The sequence below is a fragment of the Ceratotherium simum genome, chromosome 6 (genome assembly GCF_057802395.1).
Source record: "Ceratotherium simum simum isolate JZ-2026a chromosome 6, ASM5780239v1, whole genome shotgun sequence".
Classification (NCBI taxonomy): Eukaryota; Metazoa; Chordata; class Mammalia; order Perissodactyla; family Rhinocerotidae; genus Ceratotherium; species Ceratotherium simum.
The window spans coordinates 61,338,568-61,356,412 of NC_141905.1; the positions used below are offsets into that span (position 1 = coordinate 61,338,568).

Sequence of the window (17,845 nt, forward strand, 5' to 3'; positions counted from 1 at the left end):
TTGCTGAGGAAGACCGGCTCTGAGCTAACATCTATTGCCGATCCTCCTCCTTTTTGTTTTTCCCCAAAGCCCCAACAGATAGTTGTATGTCATAGTTGCACATCCTTCTAGTTGCTGTATGTGGGACGCGGCCTCAGCATGGCCAGAGAAGCAGTGCGTCGGTGCGCGCCTGGGATCCGAACCCCGGGCTGCCAGTAGCGGAGCACGCGCACTTAACCACTAAGCCACGGGGCCGGCCCTGGACTATGTCTTAAATCGGTTAACTATTACTTAAATTATGGTACTTCTGTTACTGATTTCTAATTTTATTGCATTGTGGACACAGAATGTTATTTATATGCTATCAGTTCTTTGGCATCTTGTTGAATCCTGCTGTGGCTTAGAACATGATCATTGTAAATATTCTGCATGTGTGTGAAAAGAACACATATTAATACTGCAGTTTTGTCCACCATCCTGGGTGAAGGAAGAAATCAGAAAACTAAAGTCCATATTCCTATTTGAAATCAGCACTGAGGGACAGGCTTCCAAATATTGTATATCCTGAAATTTGCGTGGCTGAAACCCTCAAAAGCTTTACAAAAAAGAATTTTTAAAAATTATAAGTGGCTTTTAAAACTTTCAAAACAGAACCAAGATTATAAAGTTGAGAGTAATAATTCCCTGATACTCCCCTAAGTCCCAATCCCAGAGGACAGAGGCGGGGCATTGTTAACAGTTTTATGTATTTCCTTCAAGACATTTTCTATGTACATACAAGAATATGTAAATACATATTATATGCCTAACCTTAAAAAAAGGAAACACTATATAGAAATGGGATTTTACTGTATGCATACTATTATGTACTTCGCTTTTTTCACTTAACATAGCTCAGGTATCTTTTCATATCAGCACATTTATATCTTCTCCATTCTTTTTAATGGTTGTATAGTATTCCACAGTAAAGCTGTTCCATAATTTACTTAGCAATCCCCTATTGATGGACACTTGGGTTGTTTCCAATTTTCTATTACAGACAATGCCGCTATGAGTAACCTTGTTCACACATGAAATTGCTGCTGCTCGGCTCAGTCCTTTCTCAGGATCAACTCACCCTCCCACGTGTACCTCACTGAAAGCTCTCCTTTGCGGCAGACCCAGGTATTCCATCTGCTTCCCTCGCTTTTGGAAGCTGCCACACCACCACCTATGAGGATTAAGGAGTGGCATGTAGTTCTCTAAGCTCTCTGTTTCGCTAGTGCTCCTGATGACCAGCACGCAGGCCTTTTTGGTTTTAAGTGTTTTCTGCCATCCCTCCAAGAAGCAAACAGGGAAGACAATAAGAACAAATGTAGGGTGGTCCAAAGCTTACAAAGCTTTAACTTTAGTAGTCTCTGGCTCTGATTTCTGTCTATGGCATGCCTAATTTCCAAAGTTCACCAACTCCATTTCTGATCCCCAAATTAGGGAAAGTCATAGTGATTCTTTTTTCCATAGTATCCCTTCTTCCCCTGCCTGAAAATGTCTTCTTATTTCAAGAGAGCACTTTGTGGCTCTGAGGACCCTAGACTGGGTTCCCAATTCCACAGTCTATGTCCTGTCAGATCACCCCTGAGCATTTGCTTCAGTCATAGTTTTTAATTATTATGCAACATCTATAGGTAGGCTGCAACACTCTAGGACTAATAAACAGCCTGAAAATGTCAGAACTTTGAGTCCTAAAGCCAGCTAATCCTGCGTGAGTCACCCATAACGTCCTGGTACCTGTAACATAAGGCCAGCAGAATGCCTGATTTCCCAAGCCCTGCAGAGATTGGCTGATGGGGGCTGCACAAAGAGGGGGCAGATTTCATGAGAGAATTCAATCCTAAAGTGCGCTTTGGGTATGAGTGCCTCATGGGTCGGTACATCTGTGGACACCTGTTGTTTTGCCATTTGTTCTGCTGAATTGGAGACACTCAGAATCCCCCAGGCTGATCCCTTGACTTTCACACCTGTCCACATCTGAATTTTTCACTTGTGATCTAAGCCAGCAGCGCTCCAAGGGCCTCTAGAAAATCAGGCATGGCATTTCTAGGCTGTGCTCTACAAAACAAAAACAAAGCATATTTTCCTGCTCCCAGCTACCCAGGAAAGGTTCGTTTCTGCTCTGGTCATAAGAACACAAAATAAGAATTTTGTGCTTGGGAGGGTTCAGAAAGAGAATATTATGGTAAAGACCATCTGAGGCCCCAACATGGGAAACTGTGGACTCTGGGGGAATCTTGGAATGGATGATGTGGGTTCACCACATGTTGAGACCTCAGAATGAAGCCTGCTTCAAGAGGGAAAAGAAGAGGGAAAAGGTGGATTTGGTGAGTGGCTTGGAGAGGCCTGGGGTGGAAGTAGCACAGAGTTGCTAGCTGAGGTTTTTTAAATGCAAAGAATGTTCTCAGATTCGTTTAATGTAATGCATTTTTCTAAGCCTCCAGTTATTTCCGGCATGGCAGCCAAGTGCCTAGGATGGAGGAGCTTGGGAAAGAAGGGAGGAAGAGGGGGGCAACTGACCAAGATCTAAGCCAAGACTAAGTGGCTTGGCTCAGATCAATACTCCTAAAATTTTAGTTGGGGATGTCTGAGTGTCACCTAGGCTAACACTGTTCCTGCACCAAATACACCTCTTGCCCTAGGAATCTCCTTTTGAGGAATGGGCCTTGTGTGAGGAAATCAGAGGAAGTCAGGACTGGGCAGGAGACAGACTGGGGGAACTGAGCCAGCTGTAGGAGCTAGCCTCCCTGGAGGACGTAACTCCTCGAGGACAGCGGACAGATGTTTCACCACTCTCCGTCCTGATTCTGAAAATAGCATTAAGATATCTAAGGTGGGTGGACAAGGCATTCGTGCCAATATACCAAGTGCCTACCATGAATAAATAATAATTAATAATGGGTTAATAAACAGGGATAATCAGAATTAACCTTTATTGAGCACCTACTATATGCTGGACACTATTATAAGCGCTTTATATGTATTAACTGATTTAATACAAGCCAATGAGATAGGTACTATTATCATCCCCACTTTACGAATGAGGAATCTGAGGCATGTAGAAGCTAAGCAACTTCCCAAAGACTAACAGCTAAGATTCAACTCAGGCAGTCTGAGGGCACACTCCTACCACTCTGCTATAGTGCCTCTCAAGATGAACAGACAGAGCCCTGCCCAATTGAAGCTTTCAATCTAGAGAGAAGACATCTACACAGTAAATCATTTCAGTGCACAGTCATAAATATTATAGTGGAGTCATAGTGTATTTAAGGTTTAAGCAAGGAGCAACCAGGGCTTTTTAGGAATGTCAGGGAAATTTTTACCAGGACAAGATAGCAGTACAAACGGGAGGCACAAAATCCCAGAAGCATGAATGAGGCTGATGTATTCAAAGAATGACCAATACTATTGTTCTTTTTTTTTTTATAATTTTTATTTATTTATTTTTCCCCCAAAGCCCCAGTAGATAGTTGTATGTCATAGTTGCACATTCTTCTAGTTGCTGTATGTGGGACGCGGCCTCAGCACGGCTAGAGAAGCAGTGCGTTGGTGTGCACCCGAGGTTCCGAACACGGGCTGCCAGCATCGGAGCACACGCACTTAACCGCTAAGCCACGGGCCGGCCCAATACTTTTGTTCTGAATGACTGGATATAAGATGCATGGGAGGAACAGTGTGATGGCCTCACACAGATAGAGAGGGACCGGAGCATGGAGTACCTAGCACGGCTTGCCAAAGAGTTTAGTTGTAGATTTAGGGCTTTAAAATTGGATTATCTGGGGATGTTGTTGATGATAATGATAATGTTTTTGTTTTGTTTTGCTTCCTTCTCAGTAATGAATTTGGGAGTGGCACGCTCAGATCTCCTTGTTAGAAAGATAGCTCAGGCTGCAGGGTGGAAGATGGATTGAGGAAGGGCAAAGTGAAGGCAGAGAGACCAATTTGGAAGCTGTTGCAAGAGACTTTGCAAGAGATGATTAGGATCTGTATTGGGGTACAGCAGGAGGGATGGAAAGGATTGTTTAATATACAAAATATGTATTTTTAAAATTCTACCAACCCATAAGAAAAACAAAAACAGCTTAGAAAATGAGTGAAATATAGAAGTAGGCAATTAACAAAAGAAGAATCCAAATGGACTCCTCAAAAATATTTGAAGAGATATTCAACCTAATAATTAAGGGAATGCAAAATAAAACAATGAGAAACCTTTTCCACCCTTCAGATTAGCAAAAATAAAAAAAGATGATGACATCAAATATTTGAGCAGACATGAGGAAAATAGTGCTCTTATACATTGCTAGTGGGACTGTAAACTAATCCAGCCATTTATGGAAAGCAATTTGGCAGCATACAATAAACTTGATAATGCAAATAACCTATAGCCCAACAATTTCCCTTCTGATTATATAACCCATAGAAATTTTTGCACATGGGCACAAAGAAATGTGTTCAGAGATATCCATGACAGCATTGTTTGTAACGGACAAATAAAATTTGGCATGTGAACTGCATATATAAATAAAATGTACAAAAATAAATGTATATGTAAAAATAAATGTATATGTAAAAATCAATGTATACAAAAATAAATGTTATAAAAATAAAAATAAAATATCTTTAAAAAACATATACAAAATAATCCGATAAATTCTTTATGACTAGATACACATGTATGTAAAAAATGAGGAATCTGAGGCATGGAGAACGTGTGGACTTGAAAAGCACAATAGTAGGGGGAGGGGAATTGAACTGGGGTGTCAGTTAAAAAGGACTTAGCCACTGCTGTAATGTTTTATTATAAAAACAAAAAGACCAGAAAAGAGGAGAAGTAACTGGACAAAATGTTAACAGCTGTGAGTTTGGAGTGGTGAATATGTGTTTGTAATATTATTATTTGTATTTGTCTATATCTTTTACATTTCTAAAAAGAATGAAATATGGGTGTGCGCCCATGTATTTTTAAGAGAGAATAAAGGAAACACACCAATTAGAATGGCTAAATTTTTTAAATAATAAAAATATTAATTTCTGGCAAAATGTGGAGCAACAGGCACTCTCATTCATTTCTGGTGGGAATACAAAATGGTAGAGCCAATTTGAAAGTTAGTTTGGTCGTTTCTTACAAAGCAAAACAGTCTTACCATATAATCCAGCAATTGCACTTAAAGATATTTACCCAACTGACTTAAAAATTTATGCCCACACAAAAAACTCCACATGAATGTTTTCAGCAGCTTTATTCAGAATTGTCCCAAACTAGAAGGAACTAATATGTTCTTCAGTAGGTGAATGGATAAACTGTAGTGAATCTATACAATGGAATACTATTTAGTAATAAAAAGGAATGAGCTATGCGTTTTTAAAAAAGAGAGAGAGAGAAGAAAGGATACAAGTGATATTTAGGGTATAAAATCACTAAGATTTGGTGACTGATAACAGGTGGATGCTGAGGGTGACAGAGGGGTGGGGTTAGTAGGACTCCCAGGTTTCTGGCTCGGGTGACAGGTGAGGGGAGATGATGACACCATTCACTGAGATAAGAAGTATAGGAGGAGAGAGCATCAAATTCAGAGGTTAGGGAGGGAAGATAACAAGTTATGTTTAAGACGCATTGAGTTTGAGAACCTAACAGATGTTTGTATTACCAAATCCTTTGTCAGGCAACATAACTTAATGGCTGCTACAGTGCCCACAAGGAGCAAGTAGGAACCAGGTAGAGGTGTCAGTGATGAGGTCCTTTGGAAGGGAGATGAAGGAGAAATGAGCAAAGGCTAACAGAAATACCAGAGGCTATCTGGCAAGGTCTTCATTGAAAACAATTACTCTAACAGTGTAACTTTTCATCTAAAACCATTGGTCCTTTTATTTTAAGATAGATAGATAGATATAGAGATATATGTTTCTTTGGAAAAGTAATATATGAACCTGGTAAAAATATAAATTTCACAAATAGGGGAAAACTTCTCTCCAGAGGCAACCACTGTTATGAGCTGCTTTACCTATGATCAAGCCGGACACTTATAAGGACCAATGGCCAATGTCGGTCAAAAATATAAAATGCGGGGCTGGCCTAGTGGTGTAGTGGTTAAGTTCATGCATTCCGCTTTGGCAGCCCAGGGTTCGTAAGTTCAGATCCCAGATGTGGACCTACCCACCGCTCATCGAGCCATGCTGTGGCTGCGTCCCACATATAAAATAGAGGAAGATTGGCACAGATGTTAGTTCAGGGACAATCTTCCTCAAGCAAAAAGAGAAAGATTGGCAACAGATGTTAGCTCAGGGCCCATCTTCCTCACCAAAAAAAAAAAATATATATATATATACACACTAAATTTATTCATATATATTTATATATACATATGAAATGTACATGTTCTTTGACCCAGGATTCCCTTCCCAATATATCTTTGAGATGTACTTCTATGTTCACAAAGATGGATACATAAAGGTATTCATTGCAGCACTGTCAGTAGCATAAGAATGAAAGGAAACTAACTATTCCAGCAATAGGGACTACTTAAGTAAATTATGGCGCATCCCTGCAGTAGAATACTATGCTGCAGTTAGAAGTCACTTGGAAAGCACAGCATCCTTCCAGAGATAGTCTTGGCATATACACGCACATAACCCCTTTTATTTATACAAACAATAACAATATATGTATACATTGTAGCATATACTGTTCTGCAACTTAATTTTTTCATTTACTATATCTTAGAGATTATTCCATACCAGTTTATATTGTTAACACGTGTCAAGAGTTCAGCTACACTAACATTGCTGCCTCGGCATCTGTTTTTTGTGTGGCTAAGCAGCCTGCAGGGGCCTTGACCTGACACTAGCCCTCCCAAGTGCATGCCTAGATAACAACTTGCAGAGTCACAAGTAAATGTAACTTTCTGATGTAACTCCTCAAACAGCCCTTGTGGTCAACAGTCTCACCCTGCCTGCCAGGGCCTTTTTCTTGTGCACTCCTTAATAAGACCCCTGCAGAGCTTACCAAAACCTGGCTCTTTTTGGTTTGAATTGATGAAGCCTTAGTCCAGTTACCCTGAAGCACTCCATCCATGGACCCTAGTAAAGCCATGTGCCCCAGGTCCTGCAGCTATCTCTCTGCCTGCACCCTGCCTTGAACTCCCCATGTGGCCCCTCGAGGCATACCATGTACTTTCTCCAGGACCTGTGAGTAATAAACTTCTCTATTTCAATTTCCCTTGTGGTCTTTTGTTGACCGTGGGCTCACCACCCAACATCCCATGGCTCTACTTAACAAATGTTAATTTAACGAAGTCACAGTAACAAGTAACAATAGCTAAACCATATACTTACTATATGCCAGTCACTGTTCTAAGAGCTTTACTTGTATTAACTTATTTAAAACTCACAAAAATTTATGAGGCAGGTACTATCATCATCTCCTTTTACAGATGAGGACAGTAGCACAGAGAGGTTAGGTAACTTGCCCAAGGTCACAAATCTGCTAAATGGCAGAGCTGGAATCTGAACCCAGGCAGTAGGACCCTAGGGCCTGCACGTTTAACCACAACACATCCTGTATATCTAACTCAGACTTCCTAACTACAGTATTGTATGGATGTGACATAATTTATTAACTAGTCCTCTATTGCTGGACTAGTTAGTTCCCTTTCAGTCTTTTGCTACTGACAGTGCTGCAATGAATACCGTTATAGATCTGTCTCTGTACATTAGAAGGGGAATTGCTGGATCAAAGGACATGCACATTTTATATTTTTGATACATACCATCATTTGGTCCTTTTCAATGCCCATGGATCTTTTTTTTTTTTCTTTCTGCTGGGAAAGATTCGCCCTGAGCTAACATCTGTTGCCAATCTTCTTCTCTTTCTTTTTCCCCCCAAAGCCCCCGTACATAGTTGTATATTCCAGTTGTAAGTCCTTCTATTCTTCTACGTGAGCCACCACCACAGCATGGCTACTGACAGACAAGTGGTGTGGTTCTACACCCCGGAACAAAACCCAGGCCACCAAAGTGGAGTGCACTGAACTTTAACCACTGGGCCATCAGGGCTGGATTGTTAAATGCCCGCAGGTCTTGATCAGCAATTTCTTTCACTAAGAACGCCTGAGTGAGAATCCTGCCTACTCCCTGTAACACTCCTCTGAACACCAAAAGCACTCATTCTTTGCAATTCTTTTGGTTCCAAGAGACATTCCCTTTAAGAGAGCATAATCTCACAGAAGTATAGAAACAAATGTGAGGGTACACAACAAAACATCTAGGCAGCTCAACTAGGAGGCTGCAGGTTCCTCCTGCAGGTCTGTGTCGTGTTCCCCCACACACACACTCCTGGGGTTTGACACTGAAAGAAGGGAGGAAACACTGGGCCTACACTCCCACATAGAAACTATGGCCTGGAGATGCTGTCCCCATTTAATGGGGAATGTGCCCTCCGGTTCTCCCACAGTCCCACCTCTCTGCTCACTGAGGCTGAGTTCCCGGTACCATTTATCATCATTCTTGTGTAAACTGAGCAAACACCACCATTTCCTAATTTGTAGGAATGTGGTGAAGATTAAATGGTTCAGTAATCATAAAGTGCTCAGAACAGTGCCTGACCCTAGTAAGACCCAATAGGTATTTGCCATCATTGTCATTGTTGTTGTTAAGAAATATTTCTCTGATCTCAACTCTCCGTAAAAGATAGGGAAATGGACCTGATTCACGTACCTTTACTATCTACCTAGGCCCTGTTGGCATGAGCATGAGACCCCTCTTGGTATGTCTTGAGGCCAGAAATCTAGAATTGTGTGTGAAATCTCTTGATTTTCAAATGTTGCCCCACATCTTTAAAAAACTCTTTGGGAACTAAAAGAAACACATCTTCAGCAGGCCGTCTTATCATGCCTCACATAGAGGTTCAGTATTTTGGTGTTATGGAAATTTACAGCTTAAGGGTAGTGGTGGTAGGAAATGACTCTGAAGAATCAGGTCAGAGCCCAGTGAAGAAAGGACGTATGGGTCATGATAGGTGTGTTGAATTCTGGGAAGAGTATTGCAAAGGTCTGAGATTAAATGTGTTATTCCCAGCAGACTCTCTCCAGTTCCAGGGTAGTGGGGTTTTATGTGAGGGGCAGGTTGGACAAGAGATATAAGATCTTTATGCCTTTTTTGCATCATTCTCCCCTCTCTCCCATTTCTCACTCACAGTCCCTACATTACTGAGGACAGGGCAGGACCTGACAGGGCCACCGCAACCACTCTTCCCCATCTAGAAACAATTATAGCATGGGAGGGGTAAAGGCAAGCTTCTTTGGAGAAACAGTCTGCCTCCTTCTACAAGTCTCTCCCACTCCTGGAGGGTATGGCATTAAAAGAGCATCAGGAGAGCCTGAGTTATGTCTCTCCCACCCTCCCCACCAGTAGGAGTGACCAAAGGAAGCCCATCTCTTTTGTCCCAAACAGCTTCTGCTGTTTAATGCCACTGATACACAGAAGTGTGAAATATGAATACAGATTACAGCAACGACTTTCAAATGTTTCGACTACTGCCTCTGACAGAGGCCACAGAATATATCTACATATATATACATCACAGTATATGTACATCACTACCGTATAAAATATATATACAACTGAAGAAGTTTTGCAAAACAACACATACCCATATACTATGTGCAGTACACCAATATTGTCTATTCTATTCTTTTTTTTTTTCCAATGTGGTCTGTGGCCCATTATACCAATTTTAAAACCCTCTAATAGGTTGCTAACCATGTGTAAAAAAACACCTGATTACAGGCTGGAGTCCCTAAAAGCAATATTTCCCAAAGAGTCTCTTATATTTCAGATGTACGAGTAATATCTATCCCTACCACCACTAGTAAACAAGATGACTCTAGAAGAAATGTGGCGATATTTTTTTTCTAGTTATTATTAGTTTCTACACACCTTCCATTTGGCAAGTTATCACTTTCCAAGTGATACTGATTTTCCACTTACGGAAATGATTTTAAGTTTTCATCTAAAAATGTATTTAAGTTTAAAAAGTGATTTAAAGAAAAATATTAAGTAAATAATAGTATAGGAAATATTCAGGTATGTCAAAAATCATAAATACGTTAGTCATGTTCTAAAGTGTGGGAAACATTATCTTGCACCATTCCATAATGAAATAACAAGAAACTTACTTTCCTTTAACATCAGATCTGCTTTTGCAGTTTTACTAATTACTCCCAGGAAGTTTAGGTTACATAACATTACTTTATGTTACACTTGGCTTTCCCCCAGCAACCCCTTAAAACCAAGCCAGTGCGTTTTCCAAGCACTTGTAGGGCAGTTTTGAGTTCGGCATCCATTTGCAAAGTAATTTGTGCAGACCTTGAGACTCTGGAGCTTGCCTTCCCTTCTTAACATCATCACGTGGTCCGTCTTTCTCTGTCAGGCTTTCAAGTTAATTATTTCCTGTTTCTGAGTCTATTTCTTATCCCCCTTCCCAGGTGACCCTCTACCCTCCCCTCCACACACACACTCTTGGCCAAAGGCAGGCTGCTCTGCAGCAAACCCATCTTTGTCTCTCCCCCCACCCTAGAGCACCCTCCAACAAAAGCCTTGGAGTTTATAGCAATCACAGAGCAAAAGTGCGTCATTACTGCAGAATCAGAAGTTACTTTTAGAGTTCCCTGCATTTTAGTAACATTCTTTGTAACTTATTAATCTTTTGTTCTCTTAGTCCCTGCCTGCTAAGGTACTCTGCCAGCCAATCTGCCCAAGTTGTTTTCTCTCTTGGTGACTGCTTGCGATCTCTGGCATCAGTTATACTGCCACTCCTCTCAGGACTCCCACGGTGGCCTTGAGGCTCCCAGCAAACCTGATCTGTCGTTCACGTAACATTGTTTCCGCTGCTGCTGCATCCCTTCCCATCAAGGCTAGAGTTGGCGCTCCTATTAACAACTCAGGGTGCTAAGCTAGGTACTATGGTACTACCCCATAGTAGCTTCATGCATAGAAGCCACTCCATCTCAGTGGTCTTTGCTTCCTCCTCCCCAGGCCCAGAAATCTTCTCAAACTAGCCTTTTCTGGTCATCTGACCTTAATATCTCCAAATTATTTTTCCAATCCTGGCTGAAGTTTTTGTCTTGTCTCTAATTCAGTCTTGTCTACTTTATCCATCATCCTCTCCTTCTAGCCCCACCCCAGTTTTTCTCTCCGCTCGTCTCCCCACGTGCAAATACCTGAGCTCTTTAACATCTTTCACCTAGTGTACAGCTTCCTGGCCATCTATTTCTGGCCCACTAAAAATTAACGTGTAAAAAGCTCTTACATTAACCATGTGTGTGTGTATGTGTGTGTGGTGCACATATATATATACACACACATTCAAAGTGGGAAAAGGGGTATAAACACAAAATAGACTGTCCAACACTCTGGGGGGAAAAGCCTTAGAGGCTCCCCGCAATTCTGGTTAGTATGTTGAGCATATTTTACCATGCAACCCAAATCTGTATCATTTTCAAACGCAGCTTAAACAAAGAAGAGCCTTGATACTTACTGAGGATTTAGATAACTACTTCCCTGTTAAGAAGAGATTTTTAAAATTGTGTTTTCATTATGCCTCCATCTCCATTTATTGATCAAGGGATTTCTTGCCTCACTTAACTCCATAATCTGTTGCTCAGATTAAGAAAATGTGAAAACTATTGTTTGGCAGCATGACTACAGACTTTAAAGTGGTATCTTGGATGCTGGATGATTCAAATACTATAATCCAAGAAAAGCAACTAATTGATCATGCGGAACATGTTTTTATGCATTACTCTTTTTTATGGACTGAGCATGCAATGAAACGAATCAGATTAAATGTTTTGTAGATGTGCTGTTATAGAAGCAGGAATTTACTAGTGTGGAAACATCCAGCAGAAAGCTCTAATACAAGAGATAGGAAATAATATACGTAAAAAGCCCTTAATAAACAAACGTTTAAGTTATTATTTATTCAACACATTTTGAGCATCTATTACGGTCTATGTAAGGAACAATGGTAGATACAGTAACTTCTCAGTTATTAGGAACAGAAAATACCTCTTATTTTAGTATTTCCTTTCTCGCATCACTACTACCCAGGATAGAGCTGTGCATATATGCTTTTTGGATGAATGAGAGACCTGTATGTTCACTGTTTACCTTCTACCCTCCACTTTGCCACCTCATTGGCCATTTTATTCCTCATTAATTCTTCCTCCTAAGGGCTAAAAGGGAAGGAAAGGAGGTAAACTTCAGGTCAGTCAGGCATGCTTAGCTACGGAAGCAGTTAAATCTCAGTACAATAAACTTTAAAGACCTGTCTAAATTCTTTTGTGTCATTTAAGATTTTGTTCCATCCAACTGATTGAACAGGCCTGCCAATTAAAGCTTGGACATCCATGAGATTGATATTTTGGTTAATAGTTACTATAACAGTATCTGACCTGTCTCTGGAAGACCTTGCAGTAAGTTCAAGTGTACGAGTCTGTCTAAAGAACTAAGAAAAGGGAACACTAATTTGCTCAGTACTTATTACACAAGAGACTCTGAACTGTGCAGTTTACATTGCTTAACTCTTTTATGGTTTACAATTACCCAGAAAAGTAGAATACCCATTTTATAGACGTGGAAACTGAGGCTCAGAGATACTCTGATCAGTCTTTGTAAGGAAAACCCTGGCTAACAGCCTCCAGAGCACAACCCCTTTACAAAGGAGGATTGGAGATTGCTGTTGGCTTTCACTAGTCTATGTGGTCCACACTTCCACATGAGCAATTGAAAGCTGACCCTATGTTCCTTTCAAAAATCTCCAAGGAATCTGGCTGCAGAGACTTCATGGATAACTTGTTTCAGCAGCTGAGAAACAAAATGCTTTTGTGGAATCAAAACAGTCTTTATTTCAAGGGTTTTTTGGGGGTTTTTTTCCTTCTAAAAAGAGAAAAAGAATCCACTGCAGCACTTAACAAGAAATCTCACAGAATGGACAAGTCTTCAAATTGGGCCGTGCAGACCACCGAGGAAATGGTGACAGCATTAGGGCACTTCGGCCTAAGATGTTAAGGACACGATGTAATGAACAGCTGGGGATTTCTGAGGCACGATTGTGTGACACAGGAAGCCCAACTGTTGGCCATCCTCGCTGAGGGCAGCTGCTGGGTTCGGGTTTGCTTCTGCAAACCTCGCCCCTTGCCCTTGACCAGGCGGGTGTCGCCAGCTGCCGCAGCGCCCACGGCAACCCGCGCCTTCCCGCCCTCGCGCACCGGCCAAGACAGAGGCGGCCAGGACGCGGCGGCGCGCGGCCCCCAGCGCACGTGACGGGAGGGCAGTTTTCCTTCCTCCCTCCCCCTTCCCGAAACCCCGCCTTCCCCTGAAAGGCTGCGGCTTTCTATTGCTCCACTACTGGAATGACCGCCACGCCAGCCAATCAGAACGGACTCTTCTAGCAAGACCCGCCCCCTGTTGGTCCTCAGGTTCCTTCCCGCTCACACAGGAGTCATTTCCGAAGAGAGGGAACCGCCATGAAGAGAGAAGGGGGTGCCGCCCACCTCTGCTCCGACAGCCTCCCCGAGTCCCAGCAGCAAGACGGCAACCACGCACCCAACTTCTCCAGCCACAGCTCATGCCGCCGTCGCCAGCGGCGCCGACATGACAAGGCGCTGCATGTCCGCTAGGCCAGGTTTCCCCTCATCCCCAGCCCCGGGGTCGTCGCCCCCGCGCTGCCATCTGAGACCCGGTAGTACCGCCCCTGCTGCAGCGGGAAAGAGAACAGAGAGTCCTGGGGACAGGTACCGTGCAGAGGGCTTGAGGAGGGGCCGGGTCGCGGGGGCAAGGGTATGAGGGAGGACTGCGGACGGCCGCTTTTCCAGTTCCCGCCATCCTCTGCGAGCTCGGGCCTCGGCGTTCCGGGCCTGGCAAACCCCTGCCCCGCCTCCGCGCGGGGGCTTCTGGGAGTTCGAGTTTCCTTCTCGTAGTTGGGACGCTGTTCTCGGTCTGACCACAGCCGGGACGGCTACCGAGAACCGCCTTAGGTAGAACGTGGTTCTTGTCCCGGGCGATAGCTGGACCGGGGGCCCTAACTATTGAATGCATATTTAGGTGGTTTTCTGTACGTTGTCAGTTGTACTGAGCCTAGTGGTTGAATAATAGAAACCTTTTTTGTATTATGGGTGAAATTACATAAGAGGTGATGAGGAAAACCCTTCTACGAATTACTGTATAGTCCACTATACACGGTACGCATAGTTAAAAGAACATGCAGATTTGGAATGTGATATGTTTTCTCCTTCGGTAACTTGACGCCTCTCCGAGAGGCCAGTTTTTTTTGTACAGATTTTGCGGGAGCTATGTAATGAGATGGGGAGTTTCATCAAATGACATCCTCTGACAATAAAACATGTTTAAATTCTCTATGCACTTGGTACTGTCTTTTTTATTTTAACTTTAAAACTTTGTAACATAAGTTTAAGACTAAATTTATCTTCTAATATTGTGGTTCAGGTCCGCAGTCCCTTATCTTAATTCTGAAAGCCAGAAAGCTATGAAAACCAAAAGTTTTCAGTAAGTTTGGCACCACATCTTACCTGGCAGCCAAACCTGACTAGAATTAATGGAAGACTATATATGGTCTTTATCCCATTAAGTGTCAGTGCTCATAAGTTTTGCTTACGGGGTGCAGTGTTAGACCCCACTGGGGATTTTACATAATGCATCTAAGAAACCCCCATTCCGAAATCCAGTAAATTCAGAATTCTAAAACACATTTGGCCCCAAAAGTTTCAGATAAGGGTTTATGAGCTGTTACAAATAATTTTTTTAACTAGTTACAAATATAAGTAATGTACATTTCTGTACATATGAACTTAGGGAACTGTTCCTTCTTGAAAGTTACATTCATGCTTATTTTACAGATTTCTTGTATGTTTTATCCAAAACCATTTTTTCTCTGCTCTATTAATGGAAAAGGAGCCTGGGATCTAATATTTTAGGAGAGAGATACAGTGTTACTTTTAGTAATTAATGTAAAAAATAGTATTATCTTGTGTGGAATTAATTAGCTGCTGCTTAATCCTCTCCTATCTCACCTTCCTCAACCAGTAACTGAAGGGCATCATCCTTCTCCCCTTTGCAGAACCTCTAGCGTTTCCTCATTTACTCTCTCATGGAGTTAATTTGCCTGATATAATTTATTTTCTGAAAACAAAGCATAGATTCTTCCTTAGCCTGTCACTCCTATTCATTTCATAACCACTTAGCTTTTCTAACAACATCTCAAACAAACGTTGTGGACTCGGAGTAAACCATCCGAGATGGGCGTTGCTCTTCTAATGTTACCAGTAGAGTGTACAAAATGTGGAAGGGACTTCAACCTTCAAGGGACTTCGATTGTTCTTTTCTCTGAGTATTTCATGGTGGGTAAATGTTTAGGGAAGCTCATAGTCTACCGTTTATTGTCTTTCAGTAAAAGGAATACTAGCAAAATTTGCCCGAAAGTTAATTTTTTTACTCTACATGTAATAACATCCCTCTTTATGCAGCTGAAAAATTAAATACATGAACAAATCAGAATACAAACTCTGGTAATATGGTCCTATTGCACTTTGTGTCCACTGTAGGGTGCAGAAAGCCTTGAAAATTAAAAGAATTTGGTTTTTGTTCTTGTTAACTTTCTTCTTTTTCTCTTTGTTTTCCCCAGGCAATGCGTTATTTTTGTAAATATCTTAAGAATTCTTAGGTAAAAAGTTAAGATTTTGAAACACTGCTTATTTAGTTGTGAAGACTCATTCCAATTTCTGCTGTTACTTGGATTAACATCTCACTGTAGTGTATAAAGAGGGTAGTATAAGCTTAGTACTTGATCCTTTCTGCGTTTTGCCCAGCACACTCTTCAACTGCCTCCCCAAAACCGGCCAAATCACTTGTATTGCCGTTCTACCATCTAATCTTGTTATGAGTTTGCAGCAAACATCTATTGAGCATTATTTTGTACCAGTCACTGGAGATATGAAGGAATAGGATCAGATCCCCTCAATATCTTTTATTCTACTGTGTAAACGCAAGCTTTTCAGTCCTATGAAGCACTCTCCCACTTCCCTGGATCCATACTCCTATCTTATCATTTTAGTACTATAGATTATATAAACCTCAGTTGTTCTTTTATAAATTTACTCCTACAATGAATTATATTTTCAATTTTTTATAATCAGCTTAGCAAAGCATTATTGCCATTGTCAGAACTTGATTAAACCAGATAGTGAAATCCAGCCTATAGTCTATAAATCTACTAGTATTCTCCACTTAATCTGAAATAAGGTTTTAATATTTGCGTATGTGATACCCTATTAGTTATGCTTTTATTTTCAGGAAGCAGTCAATTATAGATTTCTTCAAACCAGCCTCAAAACAAGGTATGGATACTACTAATGCATTTTTTGTGGCATCTTTTGGGGAGGGAGATGGATTCAGTTTTTAAATCTACTCTAAATTCTTATTAATTTGATTAAACGTGTTGAAAATTGAAAATACAGTGAAGATGCAGTGTTTTTTACAAGGATAAACAAGTTCCAAACATCATGAAGAAACTCTTTGCTGTTATGCTTTCTTATATTTATTATTCCAGTCAATAATGTTCATAATGCATACTATTTTGATCCTCTAATACAATAACTTCATAAATGGAGCCACGGGGAGCTTACATGATGTAGCAAAAGGGAGCTTTATGAAAGTAAGGCTATTAACAAATAAACCATGTCTTAATTTCTGCCCCCCATAAAATGTATCATTTAAATATTGATTTGAAAATTTTTGTGATAGTATTTTAAATATTAATAATTGCAATATTTATATAAAATGTAATCGTTTGTGTTATTTTTAATAACATGCAGTTTGTATGTGTTTTAATTGGCTCCTTAGACCGACATATGTTGGATTCTCCACAAAGATCAAGTATCAAATATGGAGGAAGTGGATTGTCCACCACTGGAACAGAGCAGTTTGAAAGGAAACTATCTTCACCGAAAGAATCTAAACCCAAAAGGATGCCATCAGAAAAGAGCCCTATTTTAGAGGCTTTCATGAAAGGTGTTAAAGAGCACCACAAAGATCGTGGTATACATGAGTCACATCGGCTTTATGTGTCACTAGCCACCAAATACCCAAAGACGGTCTTTGTTCCTCCTTCCTATCGCTCATCAAAAGAGATGAAGGCACTAAAGAAAAAACATCGCTCTCCAGAGAGAAGGAAGTCACTGATCATTCATGAAAATAGCAGGGAGAAGAATGATAGAGATCGAGGCAAGAACAATGCAGATTCCAAAAAGCAGGCCACGGTGACAGAAGCTGACATCTTCAAGAACAGCTCCAGAAGTCTCAGCAGCAGGGGCAGCCTATCCAGGCACCACCCAGGAGAAAGCCCACTGGGAGCTAAGTTCCAGTGGTCACTAGCTTGTTACTGCAAAGAAAGAGAACTAAAGAAGTTGAGAAGGGAGCAAATGGAGCAGAGAATCAACTCAGAAAATTCTTTCTCAGAAGCAAGCAATCTTTCCTTAAAATCCTCTAGTATAGGAAGAAAATGTAAACCTCAGCAGGAACAAAGTAAACAGAATGATGTCACACCCGGAAAGAGTAATCTTTCAAACCTGGTAAGTGCAGTAATTACTGAATTAGTTTGGGTACTGCTTTATCATATTTAAAATACTAAATGTAAAAATATTTAATAATTGGTGACATCATATTAGTATCTTTTGTTAAGGAAATACTGATACATAGTTTGTGTAGAAGCTGGTTTCATTAGGTTTCTTCCAACTGTCCATGGAACTCAGTAAAGCAGTATTTC

General features: G+C 41.1%; 1 protein-coding gene across 2 annotated transcripts in view; it reads left to right on the forward strand.

The window, feature by feature from the left end:
• The first annotated feature begins 13,507 nt into the window (after positions 1 to 13,507).
• SLF2 (SMC5/6 complex localization factor 2) overlaps positions 13,508 to 17,845 on the forward strand; it is a 40,834-nt gene continuing 36,496 nt past the window's right edge. The window contains exons 1-3 of one of the 2 annotated variants that reach the window (XM_014785652.2): positions 13,508 to 13,799; positions 16,375 to 16,418; positions 16,924 to 17,651. In XM_014785652.2, the coding sequence (XP_014641138.1) occupies positions 13,660 to 13,799; positions 16,375 to 16,418; positions 16,924 to 17,651 (912 nt within the window). In that variant the 5' untranslated portion in view covers positions 13,508 to 13,659. The remainder of the gene's footprint in view (positions 13,800 to 16,374; positions 16,419 to 16,923; positions 17,652 to 17,845) is intronic. The other variant, XM_004427961.3, reaches the window with a different exon arrangement.